The sequence below is a fragment of the Leucopleurus acutus genome (genome assembly GCF_964270905.1).
Source record: "Leucopleurus acutus genome assembly, chromosome: 1".
NCBI lineage: Eukaryota > Metazoa > Chordata > Mammalia > Artiodactyla > Delphinidae > Leucopleurus > Leucopleurus acutus.
In genome coordinates, this window is record NC_139142.1 from 78,155,236 (window position 1) to 78,175,218 (window position 19,983).

Genomic DNA, 19,983 nt, shown 5'->3' on the forward strand with positions numbered 1-19,983 from the left:
GAGCAAGGAGAAGCTAGCTTCAGAAAAGTGGAAGAATATTATTATTCTGAGATACATGAGAAAAGTAAGGAGTAAAGATAGACATTTTTGAGTGAAGAGGAGGGAAGTTTAGAAAGTTTTGGATTGGCTTTGATCACAACATCTTAGAAGGCAAACTCATTCCAAGAATGAATGAAAGGCTCTGAATGAAATTATAGATTTACAGAGAAGGTAAGAGTTTGTAATAATGACTTCATTCATTTCTTCCTTTATACATTCAGTATATATTTGAGGAGGTAAAAACATTACAGACACTGCTTTATACTTTATGTATAAAACATAAAATCATGCATTCTCTTGCTTTCCAGAAAAATGTAGTTTAGCTCAATGGTTCTCAAAGTATAGTTTCAATATAGCAGTAACAGCTAACCTGTATAAATGCAAATTTTCAGGCCCAACTCCAAATATTGAATCAGAAATTCTGAGGGTGTAGCTCAGCAATCTATGCTTTTAACAAGCCCTCTAGATGATTCTAGTGCACACTAAAGTTTGAAAACCACTAGTCAACAGTGACGATTAATAGAGTTATGAACAAAAAGCAGTGGGAGCACAGGGAATAGAGCACTAGGGTAAATCAAAAAGGCTTCCAGAGGAAGCAGTGTTTAAGCTTAAACTTCAAAGAATGAATAGAAGTTAGCCGATATAGATGCAAAGTATTACATGTTCCATATTGTTTAATAATACCATTGTACCACTTTTCTTTTTCAGTTATCTTTTTTCCTCTAATAGAATTTTGTTCTCTAATAGAATAGTGCTAATAGAATTCTAGCAGTTAGCCCTGAAATTCTAAGCCCTTCTAACTGGCAATAGGAGAAATCTCAACAAGAAAGGAATTAAATGTTTCCTTTCCCTGCTTCTAAAGAGCAGATATTCTGCATGAAACAGCCCTTGACAATTCACTTCTAACAAAGGATTCTTATAAGATATGCAGACTTCAAACACTGGTGCTATCCCTTAAAAATGTCTATAATTCCCATTGGTTATCTCACATAACGTAAATTGAAATCTGTTTTCTGCAAATTAAACACTTTAGTTTTCTTCCATAATCATGGACTAAAAACAAATAAAACCTGGCTCAACTAAATCTCTTCTTTGAATACAGTATGAGTTTGTATCTAATTTAAATTAATACTACATAGATAAGATGGAAGCGGGAATAACATGTATTGGAGGAACTAATTTTATGTTTCTTTAGCACAAACCTGGACAGGGAGGCCAAGGAGGAAGATAAATGGATAAGTAGATAGATCATGTGACATGCAATGGAGTTAACATATCCATTTGTAGGTTATAAGGAGCTATCAAAGGAACTTAACATGAACAAGGAAGTAAACGATTAACTATCCATGTAGCAAGCTCAGAAGGTAGAAGGTAGACTGGAGTGGGCCCAGGAAAGTGTCTGGCAATCAGTACCTTGTTCCTGTATTATGTGATTTTCCCTTTTAAAAAAGTTCAAACTGTGTAATTTGAAACTTTATTTTTAAAATATTCTAAAATTTGAATTTTTCAAGAATCACCATCTACTTTCCTTCAACACACATTTTGTCCTAATAGGCCCTATTGCAGTACAAAACAAGAAGCAATAATTTCACTAACTCAATCAAACTACTTCAGTAAATAATCATGCTACAGCCTGGAATTGCCCAAACAAAAATTCTTCTAATTTTCTTTACAGATATTTAAAAGTTTATTTTTTTCAGAAAACCAAAGCAATTGATTCAACAATAATAACAGTTCTAGCATGCAGCAAGTCATCATTTAACATCTAATGTTTAAACTTCTTATCATGGATGTATACAGTTTATCATGGATGTATAGTTTATTTTCATTCCTATAAAGTTTCCACAGCTTGTAGTGATAATAAAAGTAAATAAGTATTTCGTTACAGGTACTTCAAATAGCACTACAGTACCTCTTCGACAAAATTTTTACAATATTCCAACTTTCAATATGAAACAGCTTAAAAAGGCATGGGCCAAAAAAAAAAATGTATAGTAGTATCACTTAGGCAAATAAAGTCTAATAATCATACAAGCACAACACTGTTAGGATTCTCCTGTTAGGGTTGGGAAAGGAGTATATGAGACATTTACTTCAAATAAAATTACATAAATAGCTTAGGAAAATTCCCAAATATATAATTTCAGACATATTAAAGAAAAAAACCCTTTATTCTTGGAAAACATGAACTAGTTATCCCTTGCTTTTATGTAACAGATGTGTTCTTAAATAGTTCTGTGTAAAGCAAATTTTATAAAACATCACCTTGTTTGCACTGGAGGAACACATCTCAAGGAAACATAAGAGAAATTATTCTTTAAAACACGATTCTCCTGCACATTTGTACATCGTTGGGCTTTTATCTGTACTGTTAAGTTTAATCTCTATGAATTAAACCCAAGTTTCTCAAAATTCACTTGTAAAAGCAGACTGACTTCTCCTCCCCGCCCCCCACAAAGACAATTATTACAGTACAATGTAAAATTGTTCCTTTATCCATTCTCAGTAGAGGGCTTGTCACTACATATATGAGAGTGCTAGGATAAATACCCACCTGTTCTTTTCACCTTAGAAAGATAATGGTTACTTTCTCTTATTGCTAGGAAATGTCATTCTTAAAGATTTTATTAAAAATGGCAAATGTGAAGGACAATGTGTGATTACAAGCCTTTTACAGTTTGACTAAATATTCCCCAAATCATGACAGTACTGTTTAGAATGATACTCTCAATTCCATAAGCATCTTATTCCTATACGGGATTACCTTACTAACTAAAGTAACAATTTACTAATGATCAAAATAACATTCTTTAGCATTAGAATCTTGCAAAAAAACAGGAATAAAAAATAGAACTAGACCTAGTCCCTGCCGTTTGATCAAACTTAATAGAATATTTAGTTTAGTCATAGGACCACTCAAAGAGGTATAAAGAAAGTTTTGCTAAGGTGAATGTAAAAGTCTTATGGAGATGCAGATCTACAGGTGAGTCTTAAGTCTACAACTACTGCTATCAATCATTAATAAGCATGTAGATGAATTGCATTCATTCCTCTGAAAAGATGGCACTGCGTACATATCATCAAAAAGATTATGGCACTTGAACATTATTCCTGACAAATAAACATGGTAAATGTATACAGGTGCATCCTAGCCTCTCTCCTACTTGCACATTTTGGGGGTAAAGATAACAGCAGGCTGGGCAAAAAAACAATTCAAATCACCTATAGAATAGGAGGGTAAGCTGCCGGAGTCCTAAGAATAAACAGCTTGGAAAAGAACAATGAAAATAATGCTATTATTTTCTCATCCACTTTCACTTTTATTGCCTTTATATTTTTTAGCTTATAAGAAAAAATTTTGCAATGGAATTTGAACCATAGGTGTAAAATACATGAAATAATATAGTGGGGCTATCTGTAGCGGCCAAAACCCAATTTTTGCCTCTCAGTCTTTTGAGCATATATAAAAGGAGATGGCGTGTCTTAAGGAATAATTCCTTTAAAAATGAGGCTGAATTATTTGTACTACATCATGGATTTACAACATTTTCAATACAGCCAAAGTGTATGTTAAAATAAAACAAATACTTGCTTTATGGCATCAAATCATGTTATTCCCCCTAAAAATTAATTTGGCTGTTCCTAAAGCATATTACATTTCTATGTATCTTACCTCTGACTACGCAGACAAGCAACTGCCTATGAAATCATTCAATCTAATGCAGGCCTTTTGATAAAAATACATTATAAATGATAGAGGCTAAAGAGCAAGGTCACCAGAAAGACCACACATGTGTTGGTGGGTCTGTCAATTACATAACTGAATTTAAGACAACCATTTTCTCTTGTGGTCATTCCTTAAAGTGAGTAAGTTGATGTCTCTTCCAGTGAGGAGCCTGTCTGAATGTTTTGCCACAAACTGAGCATTCAAATGGCTTCTGCCCTGCGTGAATTAGATAGTGTCTTTCCAGTTTAGATGGGGATCTAAAACTTTTAGAACAAACACTGCATTGGTAAAGAAGGCCATCATTCCTCTCAGTACGCCCTGAATAACTACAACAATGACTATGATGGCTCTGCTCTGATTCCAGAAGTGCACTAGAGAGACAGGGCTGCCTGTTCCTATAGGGGGTACCAAGAATGAAATCCTCTGATTCTGCCTTCACTTTTATTTCTGATGTTTGATCTGACTCTGAGACCTCGTATTTTTGAAAACCAAGAGTCTGACATTGCTGGGAAGCACTATAGTTAACATTATCACCTTGATGAATGAAAAGTTTGTTCAAATTTTCCAATTCTACTTGGCAAAGAGATTTTCTATATGGAATCTTATCAATATGAGTTAATTTATGTCTTTTCAGGTGAGCTGACTGTCTAAAAGATTTCCCACAAACATTACAGCCAAAAGGCCTCTGTCCAGTATGAATTAAATAGTGTCTTTGTAGTTTAGATACAGAAGGAAACACTTTCTCACATTTGTCACAAGGACACATCTTATGTCCAGTATAGATGTTTTCATTTGTAACTGAAAAACCACACTGAAGCACTTCACAGTTTTCAAAGAATTCCTCACCTGATGAACCATAGATAGATACATCTTTATTATTCACAGAATTATCCATAGTTAACATGTTCTCTGGTGTAAGAATACCTTTTACGTTTTTTCCCACATTTTGGCTCTGGAAGTGCTTTTGCCAAGAAAATGGCAAAGTCAACGTTTTCTTCTTTTTATTGCCAACTGTCTTATATGTTCCATGCTTGCCAAGAGAACCCATAAATGTTCTCTGGGTTTGTTCAGGGCTCTGCTCACCGGAAATAAGTTCACAATTTTTCAAGAAACTGTTTTTAAATACTTTTTTCTCAGATCGAAAATTATCTAATTTTTTACCCCCAGCTCGTTTAAGCTTAGCCAAGATTTTTTTAACAATGGTTTTATAGTTGTAGCTTCTTTTGAGCCTGCTTGGAATTTTGCCACTTCTGGCAGGAAAACACTTGTGTCCATTGAGAATCTGCTCTGATTCAAAACATTCTTCACACTCTGGACATTGAAAAGGGACAATATAAATAGAGTGGACATCAAGTTGATTATTCTCCTCAGATTCACGTATATCACCGTTTTCAAAACTATCCTGCTTTGCATTTAACTTATTAGGCAGGGGCCCTGATTCTGGACTCTTCACCTTTAATGAAAGAGTCTGAAAAGTCTTATTCCTGGCATGGATTTGTTTATGCTTCAGCAGTTTGCTTTGAATCTTAAATCCTTTTTGACAAAAACAACATTGAAAAGGTCTTTCCTCTGAATGTGTGAGTTGGTGGATTTTTAAGTGAGTTGACTGTCGAAAAGATTTACTGCACAGGACACATTTAAAAGGCCTCTGACCAGTATGAATAAGTGCGTGCCTATCAAGTTTTGACTGTGAGGGGAACAGCTTGCCACAGATTGTACACGCGTGAATGTTCTTTTTTTTCTTTGTAGGGCTGTGTGTAGGATCAGACTTGGAGCACGGGTGTAATGCCCACCTCTCCTCTGTGGTAAGAGCATGATACATTCCATACACTGGCTTTTCTTGCTTGGCCTCCAGCAGTCTTCTGACCTGTTTAACATCATTCTGGTAAGTTTCATTGTGAAGCTGTTGGTGCTTCACGAATGTCTTCAGATTCTTAAAGTGGCGTGGACAAATACTACATTTAAAAGGCAGATTATGAGTTAGTTGATGTCGTTCCAGATGAACTAGTTGTCTAAAGGTTTTATGACACACATCACATTCAAATGGCTTTTGACCAGTATGAATGAGATAATGCCTCGCTAATTTTGAGGGTGTTTCAAAATGCTTGAAGCAAATATTGCAAATATATGGCCTGTTTCTAGGTAGTTTGTTGGTTACTACACACTGTTGAATCTTTAGCATTTTAAAATTGGTTTCAGCCATCATATTCTTCAGTGATATACTCTGATGAGCTCCATAGTGTTCTTACACTCCACAGATGTCTAAAAATTAAAAATAAAAATGTATTAATTAAAAATTACTTATTCATATGAAAAGAAATAATTTAACCTGTTCTTTGGCTAAAGGTATTAAAGGCAATAGGGAACCTCAACTCTTCCTGTGTCTAAAAGTAAGTTAGGGCTTCCCTGGTGGCGCAGTGGTTGACAGTCCGCCTGCCAATGCAGGGGACACGGGTTCGTGCCCCGGTCCGGGAGGATCCCACATGCCACGGAGCGGCTGGGCCCGTGAGTCATGGCCGCTGAGCCTGCGCGTCCGGAGCCTGTGCTCCGCAACGGGAGAGGCCACAACAGTGAGAGGCCCGCTTAGATACTTTAGAATCATTAAACTAATTTCACTCATACAGAGAAATGAGAAGTCTTTAAAAGAAATACTTAAAAATGTATATAATTTTAAGCTATATTTCTAATTAACTGAGATGATACATTAAAAGGGGACTAAGTTGAATTTCTTAACATTAAATAAATCTTTTAATTCCAATTTTCCTAGTCCACTATTAAGTAGATTTGTCATTTTTCAAAAATTGGGCTAGAAAGATAAAGAGTGTAAGAAATAAAATATAATACTAAAATTACGACATATCTGCATTCAATTATAGCATACCTTGGACATGATCTGAGAATGGAATGTTTTAGTTACCAAAATTCTTAGCCACATCATTAGCAATATTTACTCTCAGTTACTTCTTTGGACCAACAAAGATAACATAAACAACTGGGAGAAAATGTCCCAGAAAACCTGGATTCTAGTCCCGGATTTGCCATCATATGAACTTGGTGGCAAGAAGAAGGAAATATAGATTCCTCATCTCTAAATCAGGGAAAATGCCTCCTGGCCTGCCTACCACATTGAGTTGTTGTGAGAATCAATGGAGATAATGCACCTAAATGTGTTGGAAAACTGAAGCAATGTATAAATGTAAGGTATTATTTAGCTCAACACTAATCAAATTTAAAAACTTTATCCTTATCTACTTAATATCATTTTTAGGGTTTCTAACTAAGAGATAAACACACTAAACAAACATTTCTTTTTATTTCTCCTTTCCACTTTGTTGTAGAAGTTCTAAAAGACAAGTACAGAGGCAATGATGTTGACACACTGGCTACTTATATACTTATCTATGGCTAAGTAACTGAAAGTCTGAGTGTAGTTTACTTTTCAGGCAGTAGAACAAAAAGGTCATTTTGGTCTCAGTTAATATAAAGATAAAGATATTTTCCCTAATATACCTCTGTAGGACACATGCAAAAGCTTACCAGGAACTTTCTCAACCATTTTATACCCTGTCTTCTCCTAACTGAAAAGCCAATTTTCTTCTCATCCTTCGTCTTCTACTGCATTTTCCTTAAATAAGGAAGCCAGAGATTAAAAAAAGCTGTGCCAGCTCTCTAATGTTGTATCTTCTAGTTGAGATCAGAGAGTTGATAAATCTACCAGACACTCCGTGTTCTTTTGTCAGATGATTTAGTGAATATCCAACATATATGCTGTGTGCTATTATCTATTTTCTCCTAGAAGACACCTTAAACACAAAATCACAAACACACCCACCGTGGTTCTCTTCAGGAATCTGATTTAAAAACAGAAAAAAAAAATTCATTGAGCAAATTATCTTCTAGTTGTTTTATCATAGTGGTTTTCAAACTGCATGTCACTACCCATTAGTGGATTGTTCAATCACTTTAGTGGGTCATGATCAGCATTTTTGTTTAATAGAGTAGAAAATATCACATTGCATAACATATGGTAAGGATAAATACTGTTTCGTGAAACTTCTATAGGAGGAGGTAAAAACCTGTGAAACCTGTTCCTGGCATACCTCCTTACACACTAGACAGAGGAACCTACAACAAATCAATCACTTTATTCAAAGTGGCAAGTAATCTATTAAGTAAGATTGGGGCCCATAGGATGAGGCAGGATTACTAAGGATTATTAATTTTCTTCAACTGACCCATAGAACCCCAAAATATTAATCAGAAAAATCTAATTAGAGGCCAAAGGTAATACGCCACACAAATAATCTGACTGCAAGCCACTATATTAATTTATAAAATATACCATATAACCCAGATATCCACGTTAGCAACAATCAGCTGTTGATGCTATTACTATGCACTTTCACAACACTGAGTTAGAGAAATTACAGGTGAAGGTACTCCAAATCCCTAAAATGCTAACACAGCAGCAGTCACGAGGATTAAAATTAAGTGAATTGCCAAGAACTTGGCAATTTATTTAATTCCCGTCAGGCAAAATCAGGTGTTGAGGTGTCAATTAGGACAATGAGCCAAACTGCAAGTAATAATCAAGTCTTTATTCACTGACTGCCACAGTGCAAGCAAGAGGCTAAAAAAGTACTGGTTCCCCAGTGGTCGATTAAATGGAACACTAGGTGAGGGTTAGGTGATGCAATGCACACAATCATCTCTCTGCAAAGGAGGCTGGAACAAAAGGTTTCTGCCTCTTTATGGACCTGTGGGCCAGGGGAGGAGGAAGGAAGAGCTGCAAGTGGAATGGTCCTGGGTCAAAATGGAGAAAAGTACCTCAGTCAAGGCTGCCCCCTCCACCTTCCCTCCCTTTGCAATAAGGAGGCATTGGTGGAGGCACCTGGGAAGTACCTCGGCCAAGGCCCTCAGAATGGAAGTACCTGAGCCAGGAATGCAATACAGTATGAGCATGGCTAGTGGGAGGGAGGGGGTGAGTCCTTGACTGCAACTCCCTCCAGAAAACTGCAGTGCACTGGCCATGCCCAAGTCTGGTGTGGCAAGAGCAGCTTCCCCCGAAGAGGCCAGCCAGGCACCAAGCCACGCAATTGTCTATGGTCGGGCCTGAAAGATCACACATAGGATTCTGGCCTGTAGCCAGGGTCCTCAGCTCCTATTGTGTATTTCTTCTTTCCTTTAATAGTTTCTTTGGAACACTTGGAAAAAAATCCCACACTAGAACCACACACGTGACAACCATTTCTGATTATAACAGGAATTGACTACCTATAGTTACTGTGCCAAAAAGAGACTATGGCTTATCAACTAACACTAGCACTAAGACCGGATACTATTGTCAGTTGCGTCCACACCATGTGGGAAAGCACTTACTGGAAGCCCTATATTGTTAGAATCACCGGTGGCAAGCAGTGATCTCATCTGCTATTTATAAGTGACAGCTAAGGGATCCCCAAGCTCTAAATGCAGTCCCACGCGTACTTAAGCATATGCACAGTAATTTGATAGAACTCCAAATCCCACTTCTACTGATTTCTCTGTGTTCTCAAATGACCTTTTTTGTCGATCATATTTCAAAAACAAATCCAACAGCTTGTAATTTTTCCTATGTTAAAGTGAAAATAAAAGATGGTAAATCTCAATGGGTCAACCCCCAGATTACCCTGACTACAGCAAGATACACTCCGTTATAAAACTGTGAAAACTGATCTCAAAAAATTCCAACGATACTTCAAGGCCGAAAGCCTGTTGGTTTTCCAGTCTTAACAACACCATTAAAACGAGGTGAGGATATCACAAAAGTAAATGAACAAGAAACACAAGAACTGAGAGAAAGTTAGAGAACTTTCAGTTACGGAATAACCTCTGGCGACATTTATCACAGCCTTTCCCTCTCTGTAGCTTCTTCTGCCCCACTTCCCCCGGCCCCCTCTCTTGACCTTGAACCCTCACCTCTTCCTCTAAGAGGGATTGCACAGGACACAGACCCTGACAACTGGCCCTCGCCCTAATTGCCCACAACCAATAAGCACCTAGGAGTCGAGCCAGAGTTCAGAGACTGCAAAATCCCACACCAGGAAAGTAAAGGCAAGGATGAAAACTGCTTTGGCCACAGAGAGGGGGAAAAATGCCACATGTGATACGACCCACTGCCGGGGAAAGTATCGTTTTTTGCAATTCCTCTCAGAGATTCCCGCTCCCCATGAGCTGCAGTCAGAAGGCGGGGAAGTGGGAAAAGCAAAGGAGCTGAGGTCGTGGCGCCCCCGTTCTGGGTCCCCGGGCACCTTGGAGGGACCGAGGCAGGCCCGACCTTTCCCGGGGGGGGGTCGCTCCACCTCACACCTGGGTTCTTGAAATCCTCCTCACGCACCTGGAGCTGGCACGGGCCCGCGAGCCGCGCATCTCAAGGCCCAGGAGCCGCGAAGGCAGCGCGCACACGTCCTCAGGGCCGGCGCGGCGACGGGCTGAGTGCGCAGGCGCGGAGCTCGGAAGCGCCGCCGGACGCGGTCCGACTGGAAACAGGCTCCCTCCGACCCAGGGCCGCAGTCGCGTCGGCTAGCCTGCGAGTCTCAGAGGAAAAAGGGGCCCCAGAAATGCGTGCCCCGGGCCGCTCACCCGGCCCTGCAGTTGTGGGAAGAAGAGAATAGAGGCGTGAAGAAGGGTGCATTTTCCATCTCACCTCAGTCCTCGGCTAGGAAAACCACGTAGCCCTGACCAGTGGGCTCAAGGCCCTGCTGGAAACTGGTGAGCCCGCGTTCAGAGACCACTCTTCTAGTCCTCTCTAATGTCAGAGGGCCCATGGTAAACAAAACGCCATGTATCAGGGCCTTTCTGTGCCAGCCCTGTCCTGGGCACTCTGGACGTTGTCAGAATATAGCGCAGGGGTCAGGGACATGGGCTTTGCGGTCAGGCATACCTGGGCTCCACTCACAGCTCTCCCAATATCCTGATAGCCCCGGAACTTCTTAGCTTCTTTGAGCTTCATTCCTTCAGTATATTTTAGTTGTCTACAATGTACAAAGCCCTGTGCTCAGCTTCTGAGTTTCTTCAGATTTCTCTGACAGATGAAATGGATGTAAAGTGCTCAACATAGTGCCCGGTGCATAATAAACTCCCATATAGCTATCATTTATTAATTACTATTTTCAAATTAAATATAACAACTTTATTAAGTGATAGGATACCATTTTAAAATGAGGAAAATGAGACAGACGTTAAGGAACTTAACTTTGCACAGCTGATAAATGATGGAGGTGGGATCTGAACACAGGTAGTCCTGCGCTTTTAATTCACTACTGCTTCTCAGATTGTGGATATGTCAACATTTTATGTAGCCACAATTAAGGGTTAAATGTTTAGTGCAGTTACAAACTAGGGTGGCACATTGTTACTGAATAAGATGCTTGGGTATGTACTGAAGATTTTAAGTACAGAAGACATTAGAGAAGAATTTATTGTGGTTTTTGCAGGTTCTGAGTGTATATGTCTCAGCTTGAGATGAGAAAATGAGAACAAGTAACAAGCATATTTTTTCAACTGTAAGTATCTTTTTACATTACTTTTCAAGGACCATTGACAACAAAAATTGTTATTTCTGATGTTGGTATATGCGCCTCTGTTTAAAAAGGGAGAAGTTGGGCCAATGAAAAGTCTATCTTCCATGTGATAACATGAGGAAATGGCTAATAGGAAATAAGCTTTTGCTTCTCATGAAACAACCTTGGAAGTGTCACATTTGGGAAAGGTTGAAACCCTTTCTTTCAACAGAAACAGAGACGGAGAGAGGAGGGGAAAAGCTTTATGTATCCTGAGTGCTAATCCCAGGGTGGGGATGCGGATTATTCAGAGTTGCTTCATTCTGCAGCTTCTCTTGGAAGCTCAGCTCAGTCAAACCAAGGAAACAGTTGCATCCATCCTTAGGAGAGATAAGTCCTTAGGAGAGATATGCAGATCATGAGAGACTGTTACCTGAGGTTGGAGACCAATGGAGGGTGCATTACCTGCAAAACAGGTAGGCCTTTGCACCAAGAGCCTGAATATGGAGTGAGGAACACAAGTGGATAAGCTCTTATAAGATAGGCCACAAACCCTATCTTATAACCTCCCCCATTTACCCTGAGAGCTATCTCAGGAACTTTCTGGTAAAAAAAAAAAAGGAGAAATTACTGTGAATAAGAGTCATCTGGAAGATTTCATTGAATAGGTGGGATTTGATTTGAACAGGGACTTAGTAATAGGTACAATATGAATAATAGAAAATGTGGGACAGGATAGAACATTGTAGGGAGATATGGTAGTAGTGACAAGGAAAACTAAAGGAATGGCTTGGTATACATTTGGGTTAGTATCTTACCTCTGCAACTTACTAGTGTGTGCCCTTAAAAGTTATTTAACCTTTTTAAACCTTATTTTCCTCATCTTTAAAATAAGGATATAATCAATCATTCATTTATTCAATGGCATATCATGTACCAAGCACAAAGGAGTCACTTCTAAGTACATACAAATGAAAGTGAGGCCCTTGATTTCAATGAAGTTTTCAGCTCAACATACAAAGAAGTACAATATGATAAGAGAAGTTACGTACAGGGAAGGAGAGAGAAGCAGGAATATCTAAATCTTCCTGGAGCCTTCAGGTAGAACTGGTTTTTGGGTTGAGGTTTTAATGATCCACGCACCCATCCATCCTACATATATTTTATGAAGCACTTGCTGTGTGCCAAGCCCGGTTCTAGGTAATGGAGATAGTAGTGGACAAATTAAAAAGTCAAAAATCCCTGTCTACCTAGAGATTATATTTATAGTTGATGTTTTATATATGCCTACTGAGGGTTACAGACAATAAGTTACATAAGTAAAATACATAATATGTTAGATATTGAAAGAACTGAGGAGAGAAAATAAGTATAGGAGAGGGCTATGAAAATTTGGGGGGAGAGGGCTTGCTGGCATTCTAGTAGATGGCCAGGGGTGACCTTTCTGAGAAGTTCTGTGATTTTTGAGTTGAGGCCTGATAGAAAGAGGGAACCATGCTCATGCTCCATGTTTAGAGAACCCACTGCTCACCAGGCACTTTGCAAGAAGCTGGGAAAGGCCTTAAATGCTTTGCAAAGGTTTTTGTCTTCTTTTTTTGTTGTTGTTATAAATTTATTTATTTTATTTATTTATTTTTGTCTGTGTTGGGTCTTCGCTGCTCTGTGCGGGCTTTCTCTAGTTGCGGCGAGCAGGGGCTACTCTTCGTTGTAGTGTGTGGGCTTCTCGTTGCGGTGGCTTCTCATTGCAGAGCACGGGCTCTAGGTGCACGGGCTTCAGTAGTTGTGACGTGCGGGCTCAGTAGTTGTGGCTCACGGACTCTAGAGCACAGGCTCAGTAGCTGTGGCGTGCGGGCTTCGTTGCTCCGTGGCATGTGGGATCTTCCTGGACCAGGGATCAAACCTGTGTCCCCTGCATTGGCAGGTGGAGTCTCAACCACTGTGCCACCAGGGAAGCCCCTCTTCTTCTTCTTTTTTAATCCAGTAGGCAATGGGAAATTATCGAAGAATCTTGATCATAGGTAGGGCATGCTTAGATTTGTGTCTTAGAAAACTCACTCAGAAGTTATATGGATAATGAAATGGAGGAGGCAAAATTAGAATAGCCATGCTGTCATCTGGGGGCTTCCTCCTCCTTGAATATCTGGTTAACTTAGGTGAAACTCTAATTCTGTGGCATGTGACAGTCTTCATGATACCTGTGAGTTCTCACAGCTTGCTCCTAGTGTGTGTCTGTCCTCTGTAGTCCTTAACCTTTAGGGCTATCTCCTTTTCAGCAAACCATTGAATATAGAACTTATTCATCAAGTTCTAGAAAAACACTCACTCATAGTTGTGTGTGTGTGTGTGTGTGTGTCTAAATACTGAAGATTTAGGAGTCACTATGGGATGGGGCTTCAACTGAAGGTATGTGGGGCCTTGGGAGCAAGTCAACCGATACCAAGCGCATTCAACATAATTGCATTTGAAAGGAGTTCACACTTTCAGCATCTGTCATGCCTTTTGGAATATTTTAAAGACAGAAATTTTGAAACTGAGTTTTTTTTTTAATTTAAGTAGAGTTGATTTACAATATTATATTAGTTTCAGGTATATAGCGTGGTGATTCAGATTATTTTTACAGATTTTGCTCCATTAAGAGTTATTACAAGATAATGACTAGAATTCCCTGTGCTATACATATATTCTTGTTGCTTATCTATTTTGTACATACTAGTTTGTGTCTCTTAATCCTATACCCCTAGTTTGCCCCTCCCTTCTTCCTCTCCCCTTTTGTAACCACTAGTTTGTTTTCTATATCTGTAAGTCTATTTCTGTTTTGCATATACATTCATTTGTATTATTTCCTAGATTCCACATATAAGTGACTTCATACAGTATTTGTCTTTCTCTGTCTGACTTATTTCAGTAAGCATAATATTCTGTAGGTCCATTCATGTTGCTGCAAATGGTGGAATTTCATTCTTTTTTTAATGGCTGATTAGTATTCCATTGTGTGTACATGTGTGTGTGTATATATATGTGTGTGTGTGTGTGTGTGTGTATATATTTTATATATATATATGCCACATCTTCTTTATTCATTTATCTTTTCATGGCACTTGGGTTGCTTCCATGTCCTGGCTATTGTAAATAGTGCTGCTATGATCATTGGGGTGTATGTATCTTTTTGAAGTATGGTTTTCTCTGGGTATATGCCCAGGAGTGGGATTGCTGGATCATATGGTAGTTCTATTTGTAGTTTTTTAAGGAACCTCCATACTGTTCTCCATAGTGAGAGTACATTCCCACCAGCAGTGCAAGAGGGTTCCCTTTTCTCCACACCTTGTCCAGCATTTACTGTTTGTACACATTTTGGTGATGGCTGCTTGCTTTTATCCAATGACAGACAGAATCTCAATCTTAATTTCAATCCCTCCCTCTGTCTCTGTTCTCTTGTGGTTACTCTCTTGCCTCCTTTTAATTAACTATTAGAAAACCTTGAATTTGAACCTTGTTTTTCCTGTAGGTAGAATGTGTTACCCAGGGTTTTCAGAACCTTAACTGGATAGCATGGTGAATATTTGTTTGAAGACATTTTTGCAACCCAGTTGTCCTCCTGTCATACATTTGATTCTTGTGCCTGTCTCCTTGACTTTGATGTGTATGCCATGAACAAGCTTGTATCTCAGTCACTATCTTGGACTTTTAAGGGTAAGTCTAGTCAATTCTCAAAGCTTTTCTTATTTTTTTGAATTTGCCTTGCAGTTAGTTTAGGTGTTGGTTTTATTTGACTTTATAGTTCTTCTCAGAAATTTTAAATCATTAAGCTCTACAAAATTTATGCGGTCAAGGACATGACCTGTCTTGGTCACCTCTGCATCCTCAGAGTCCAAAGCAGTACCAGGCATGTAACAGATGCACAGCAGATATTTGTTAATGAATGAATGCATGCCTGAATATTTACACAAAACTTTGGTGGGTTTTCTTAATTTTGTATTGGACTTTAAAAATTATTTCACTTTAAATTTGTGTTCTCTAAGAAAAAGCCAGAAATTGCATTTTTAAAGAAGATATTTGATTATACACAATTCTTCTTCTTTTGCTTTTATATAAAAAAATAAAAATACCAAGTACCTTCTTTATTTCTTTTAAAAACTGAAATTCTGTATCCCCCAAGAATCTCTCTCTAAGCTTTTTTTCTATTTTAAATATAGTAGGATGTATATGTCAATCCTAATTTCCCAGTTTATTCCCCCCTTTCCCCCCCAGTAACCATAGGTTTGTTTTCTACATATGTAACTCTATTTCTTTTCTGTAAATAAATTCATTTGTACCATTTTTTAAGATTCCACATATAAATATCATATGATGTTTGTCTTTCTCTGTCTGACTTACTTCACTCAGTATGACAATCTCTCGGTCCATCCATGTTGCTGCAAAGGGCATTATTTCATTCTTTTTTGTGTCTGAGTAATATTCCATTGTATATATATACCACATCTTCTTTATCTGCCCCTCTGTTGATGGACATTTAGGTTATTTCCATGTCTTGGCTATTGTAAATAGTGCTGCAATGAACATTGGGGTGCATGTATCTTTTTGAATTATGGTTTTCTCCAGATATATACCCAGGAGTGGAATTGCTGAATCATATGCTAATTCTCTTTTTTCAGTCTTTTGAGGAGCCTCCATACTGTTTTCCATAATGGTTGCACCAATTTACATTCCCACCAACAGTGTAGGAGGGTTCCCTTTTCTCTACATCCTCTCCAACATTTATTATTTGTAGACTTTTTGATGATAGCCATTCTGACAGGTGTGAAGTGATATCTCATTGTTGCTTTTATTTGCATTTTTCTAATAATCAGGGATGTTGAGCATCTTTACATGTCATTATTAGCCATTTGTATGTCTTCTTCAGAAAAATGTCTATTCAGATCTTCTGCCCATTTGTTGATTGGGTTGTTTGTTTTTTGATATTGAGTAATATGAGCTGTTTATATATTTAGGATATTAACTCTTTGTCAGTCATATTATTTGCAAATATTTTTCCCATTGAGTTTTTTTTAATTTATTTACTTTGTTTTTGGCTGCGTTGGGCCTTCCTTTCTGTGCACGGGCTTTCTCTAGTTTCAGGGAGCAGTGGCTACTCTTCATTGTGGTGGGCAGGCTTCTCATTGTGGTGGCTTCTCTTGTTGCAGAGCACGGGCTCTAGGCGCACGGGCTTCAGTAGTTGTGGCACGTGGGCTCAGTAGTTGTGGCGCACAGGCTTAGTTGCCCTGTGGCATATGGGGTCTTCCCGGACCAGGGCTCGAACCTGCATTGGCAGGTGGATTCTTAACCACTGCACCACCAGGGAAGCCCCCACATTGAGCTTTAATGCTTGTTGAAGCCTGTTCCTGCCCCCCAGTGACTGGCCTAGCAGAGAGCTTACATCTACTGTTTTCATCCCACCTCTTATCTTTCCTCTCTCCTCTTCCTCCTCCTTCTGTGGAGCAACCAATAAAACCATCTGGTCACCTGCAACTAATCTACCAAAATCTGTATCCCTCAGGTGTCAGCTTCTACTCCCAATTATCAAAGAATTTTTTTTTTATTATTGAAATACAGTTGACTTACAATATTAGTTTCAGGTGTATAGCATAATAATTTGATATTTTTATAGATTATATTCCATACAAAGTTATTATAAAATATTGACTATATTCCCTATGCTGTATATTACATCCTTGTAACTTACTTATTTTACACCTAGTAGTCTGTACCTCTTATCCCCTTCATCTGTTCTGCCCCTCTTCCCATCACTGCCGCCTCTGGTAATGACTAGTTTATTCTCTGTATCTGTGAGTCTGTTTCTGTTTTGTTATAATTGTTCCTTTGTTTTACTTTTTAGATTCCACATATAAATGAAAACATACAGTATTTGTACACTCTACGTCAATCCATGTTGTCACAAATGGCAAAATTTGATTCTTTTATGGCTGGGTAATATTCCATTGTATACATATACCACATCTTCATCCATTCATCTGTTGGTGGACACTTGGGTTGCTTCCATATCTTGGCTATAGTAAGTAATGCTGCTATGAACATTGGGTGCATACATCTTTTTGAATTCGTGTTTTTCAAAGAATTTTTCTAACAAAGACAGCTCTCCCTTTCTAAGGTGAATAAAATCTCTTTCTCATCATACAGTTCTAAGAGGATTTTTGGTGAATAAAATCTCCTCCTCCTCATCATGTATTTCCTTGAGAAAAATATTTGCCATCTCTGTATATTTTGCTACATGGCTTCTGAGGGAAGGGTGGCAGTGGCTGGGGTTGGGGAGTGGTCATTTGGGATCAGAAGGTAAAACGTAGTAGAGCTGTATTTTACTTAAAGTAGTTGGACCACCTCCAACTCATAGGCTAGTATCGATCTCCTAAAGCGTTGCTGGAAATTTTCTCAAAAGCTCCATTGGTGATAATGCCTATTGGATTTCTGGGTCTAGTTAGGTAGCACCATCCTACCCCACTCTCTATGTGTTGGTTCAAATTCAGTAGCACTGGGGTTCTAGAGTTACCCAAAAAGCAGGCAGGATTCCCAATATAGGACTTTGACCACATTTGTTCACCCTTAAGTCAGGGCTGACCCCTGGACCGCCACTGACTATGGAGACCCCTCCAACTATTATAATACCAGGATCTAGGCTAACCAAGGAGGGAAGGCAGAACTATGGTATCTACCAAGCTTTTTTGTTTATGGTGTCAGAAGAGCTTGATGCTATGACCTTTCTCCTGTTTCTGGATCTTAATTTCTGGAGGACTGTTCTTCTCACAAGCACGTTCCACCAAAAAACACCCATCTTCACAAGAGTGGGAACATATGGAGGTATTTCTCTGCTTAGCCTCCACCCCCAAGTGGTGCTGTGGATGGTAAAACTGTCGCCAGCGGCTGCTAGATTCCAGGGGCAAATATGTAAGATATTACTGATGTCTTGTTTAGGACTGGCTTCCCAGCTAGGTAAAAATTCAGTAGTCATGGTTCGTGTTTAAGGCCCAGGGATTTTTCTAGCATGTTCTCTGATCCAAAGTAAGGAAGTCACTTACCCCGTAATGAGGGGCTTTGGTGTTAGAAATCTGAACTTGGGTGACTGAGCTCCACCCTCTGCTCGGCTGGATTTGTACCCTTATTTCTAACCCTGAACAGTTCCCTCTCTTCCTCCCCTTGAATAACTTCTTTAAGAGCAAGGAGTGGGAAGGATAACTCACAATTTCACAGGAAGTTCTGAGCTTCTCCTGTGATGTTTTGCTTTAAAATCCTCCTACAGCAACTTTCTTCAACAAGCCTGAGTTTTCCAAACTGCTTTCTAATAGCAACGTGGAATGCTTTGTGGCAAAAGCTGCTTAAGTTTTAACACAAGCGTAAAGGTCATTTCTCCTTCCAGCTGTTACATTGTCAAAAATCTGACTTACAAATCCAGGCAGTTTACCACATTTTTAAGTATTGTTAAGCAGTCAGCTACCCAGTGTACCCCAAGGGATACATTGGAAGCTTTGTGATCACATAAATTCCTAATTCTGGATCCTGCAAACTTTAATTATTGTCCACATCCCAACTGTCATTTCTCTAATAGTTCAGGGAATGTAAAAATCCTCCTTTCTTCACTACCTGAAAATGTCTACATTTCTTGTGGCATGTAGCATTTACTAGGGGTCCTGATAGTCAGTCCCAAGTTCAGATCTCTGAAGGATCCTGTCCCAGTAGAAGAAACAGGCATAGTAGGAATCTTTCATTAGACCTGTAATGAGTTGCATTGTGTCCCCTAAAAAGACATGTTCAAGTCCTAACCCCAGGAACTGTGAATGGTACTTTATTTGGAACTAGGATCTCTCCAGATATAATGAATTGTTTTGGTATGAAATCATCCTGGGTTTAAGGTAAACCCTAAATCCAGTGATGATTAGCCTTTTAAGAAAAGGACACAGAGAGACACATAGACACACAGTAGAAGGCCATGTGAAGATGGAGACAGTAAAGACCTCCATGTGTTTAAGGAACAAGTAGAAGGCTCAGGAATGGTGCTCAAGGAGGAAGTGGTACAAAATGAATGAGCTCAGAGAATGGTAGGGGTCAGATCCTGTGCAGCCTTGTAAACTATGGTAAAGAGTTTGGATTTTATTCTAGATGTAGGGGAAAGCATTTGAAAGGCTTTAAGAAGAAAAAGTGGTCTGATTTGAATTTTTAAGTGATATCTATTGCTGCTATGTTGTAGTTAAGTGAAGGGTTGGGGAGGATTTGTATGGTGTCAAATTAGCTAAACCTGAGTTATGTTTCCCAGGATTCCCTTCCCTGCATGGTTCAGGGGTAGTGAGCCTCACAAGGAGCATTTTGTACACTATTTGGAAGGCAGAAAGGAAGCAGTAGCCTATTGCTTTTACACTTGGAAGGTCAGAGCAGGGTACAAGACCCCACTGCAATGCACCCACATTGCTGTAATCTGCTGGCTCACCTTACTGGCCTGGGACAACATCTGGCTCACAAGTCCTGCCAGATTTTCTCCTTCAGCCTCGCTCAGCCCTGGGCCAGGATCATATTTAGCTCCATGACTAAGGGCGTCAGCTTCTCCAGCGGGACACATACTCTCATCCAAGTTGGAGGCTCAGAGGTTGTGAGAGAATGACAGTAATTCCGAGTCTATCTTTGTAGGTTCAAGTC

General features: G+C 39.1%; 1 protein-coding gene across 2 annotated transcripts; it reads right to left on the minus strand.

Moving 5' to 3' along the window:
• Positions 1 to 1,568: 1,568 nt before the first annotated feature.
• On the minus strand, positions 1,569 to 10,228 carry ZNF770 (zinc finger protein 770). 2 transcript variants are annotated; one of them, XM_082833519.1, is made up of 2 exons: positions 10,143 to 10,228; positions 1,569 to 6,028 (listed from the first exon to the last, which is right to left on the minus strand). In XM_082833519.1, the coding sequence occupies exon 2, from the start codon at positions 5,970 to 5,972 to the stop codon at positions 3,891 to 3,893; it is 2,082 nt and encodes a 693-aa protein (XP_082689645.1). In that variant the 5' UTR covers positions 5,973 to 6,028; positions 10,143 to 10,228; the 3' UTR covers positions 1,569 to 3,890. The 2 variants fall into 2 exon arrangements, with proteins under 2 accessions (XP_082689645.1, XP_082689644.1); XM_082833518.1 differs by having other exon boundaries at positions 10,115 to 10,218.
• Between the last annotated feature and the right edge of the window lie 9,755 nt (positions 10,229 to 19,983).

Bases quoted from the DNA above. Each gene is read 5' to 3' on its own strand.
- ZNF770 (XM_082833519.1), bottom strand. From the start codon at position 5,972: ATGATGGCTGAAACCAATTTTAAAATGCTAAAGATTCAACAGTGTGTA.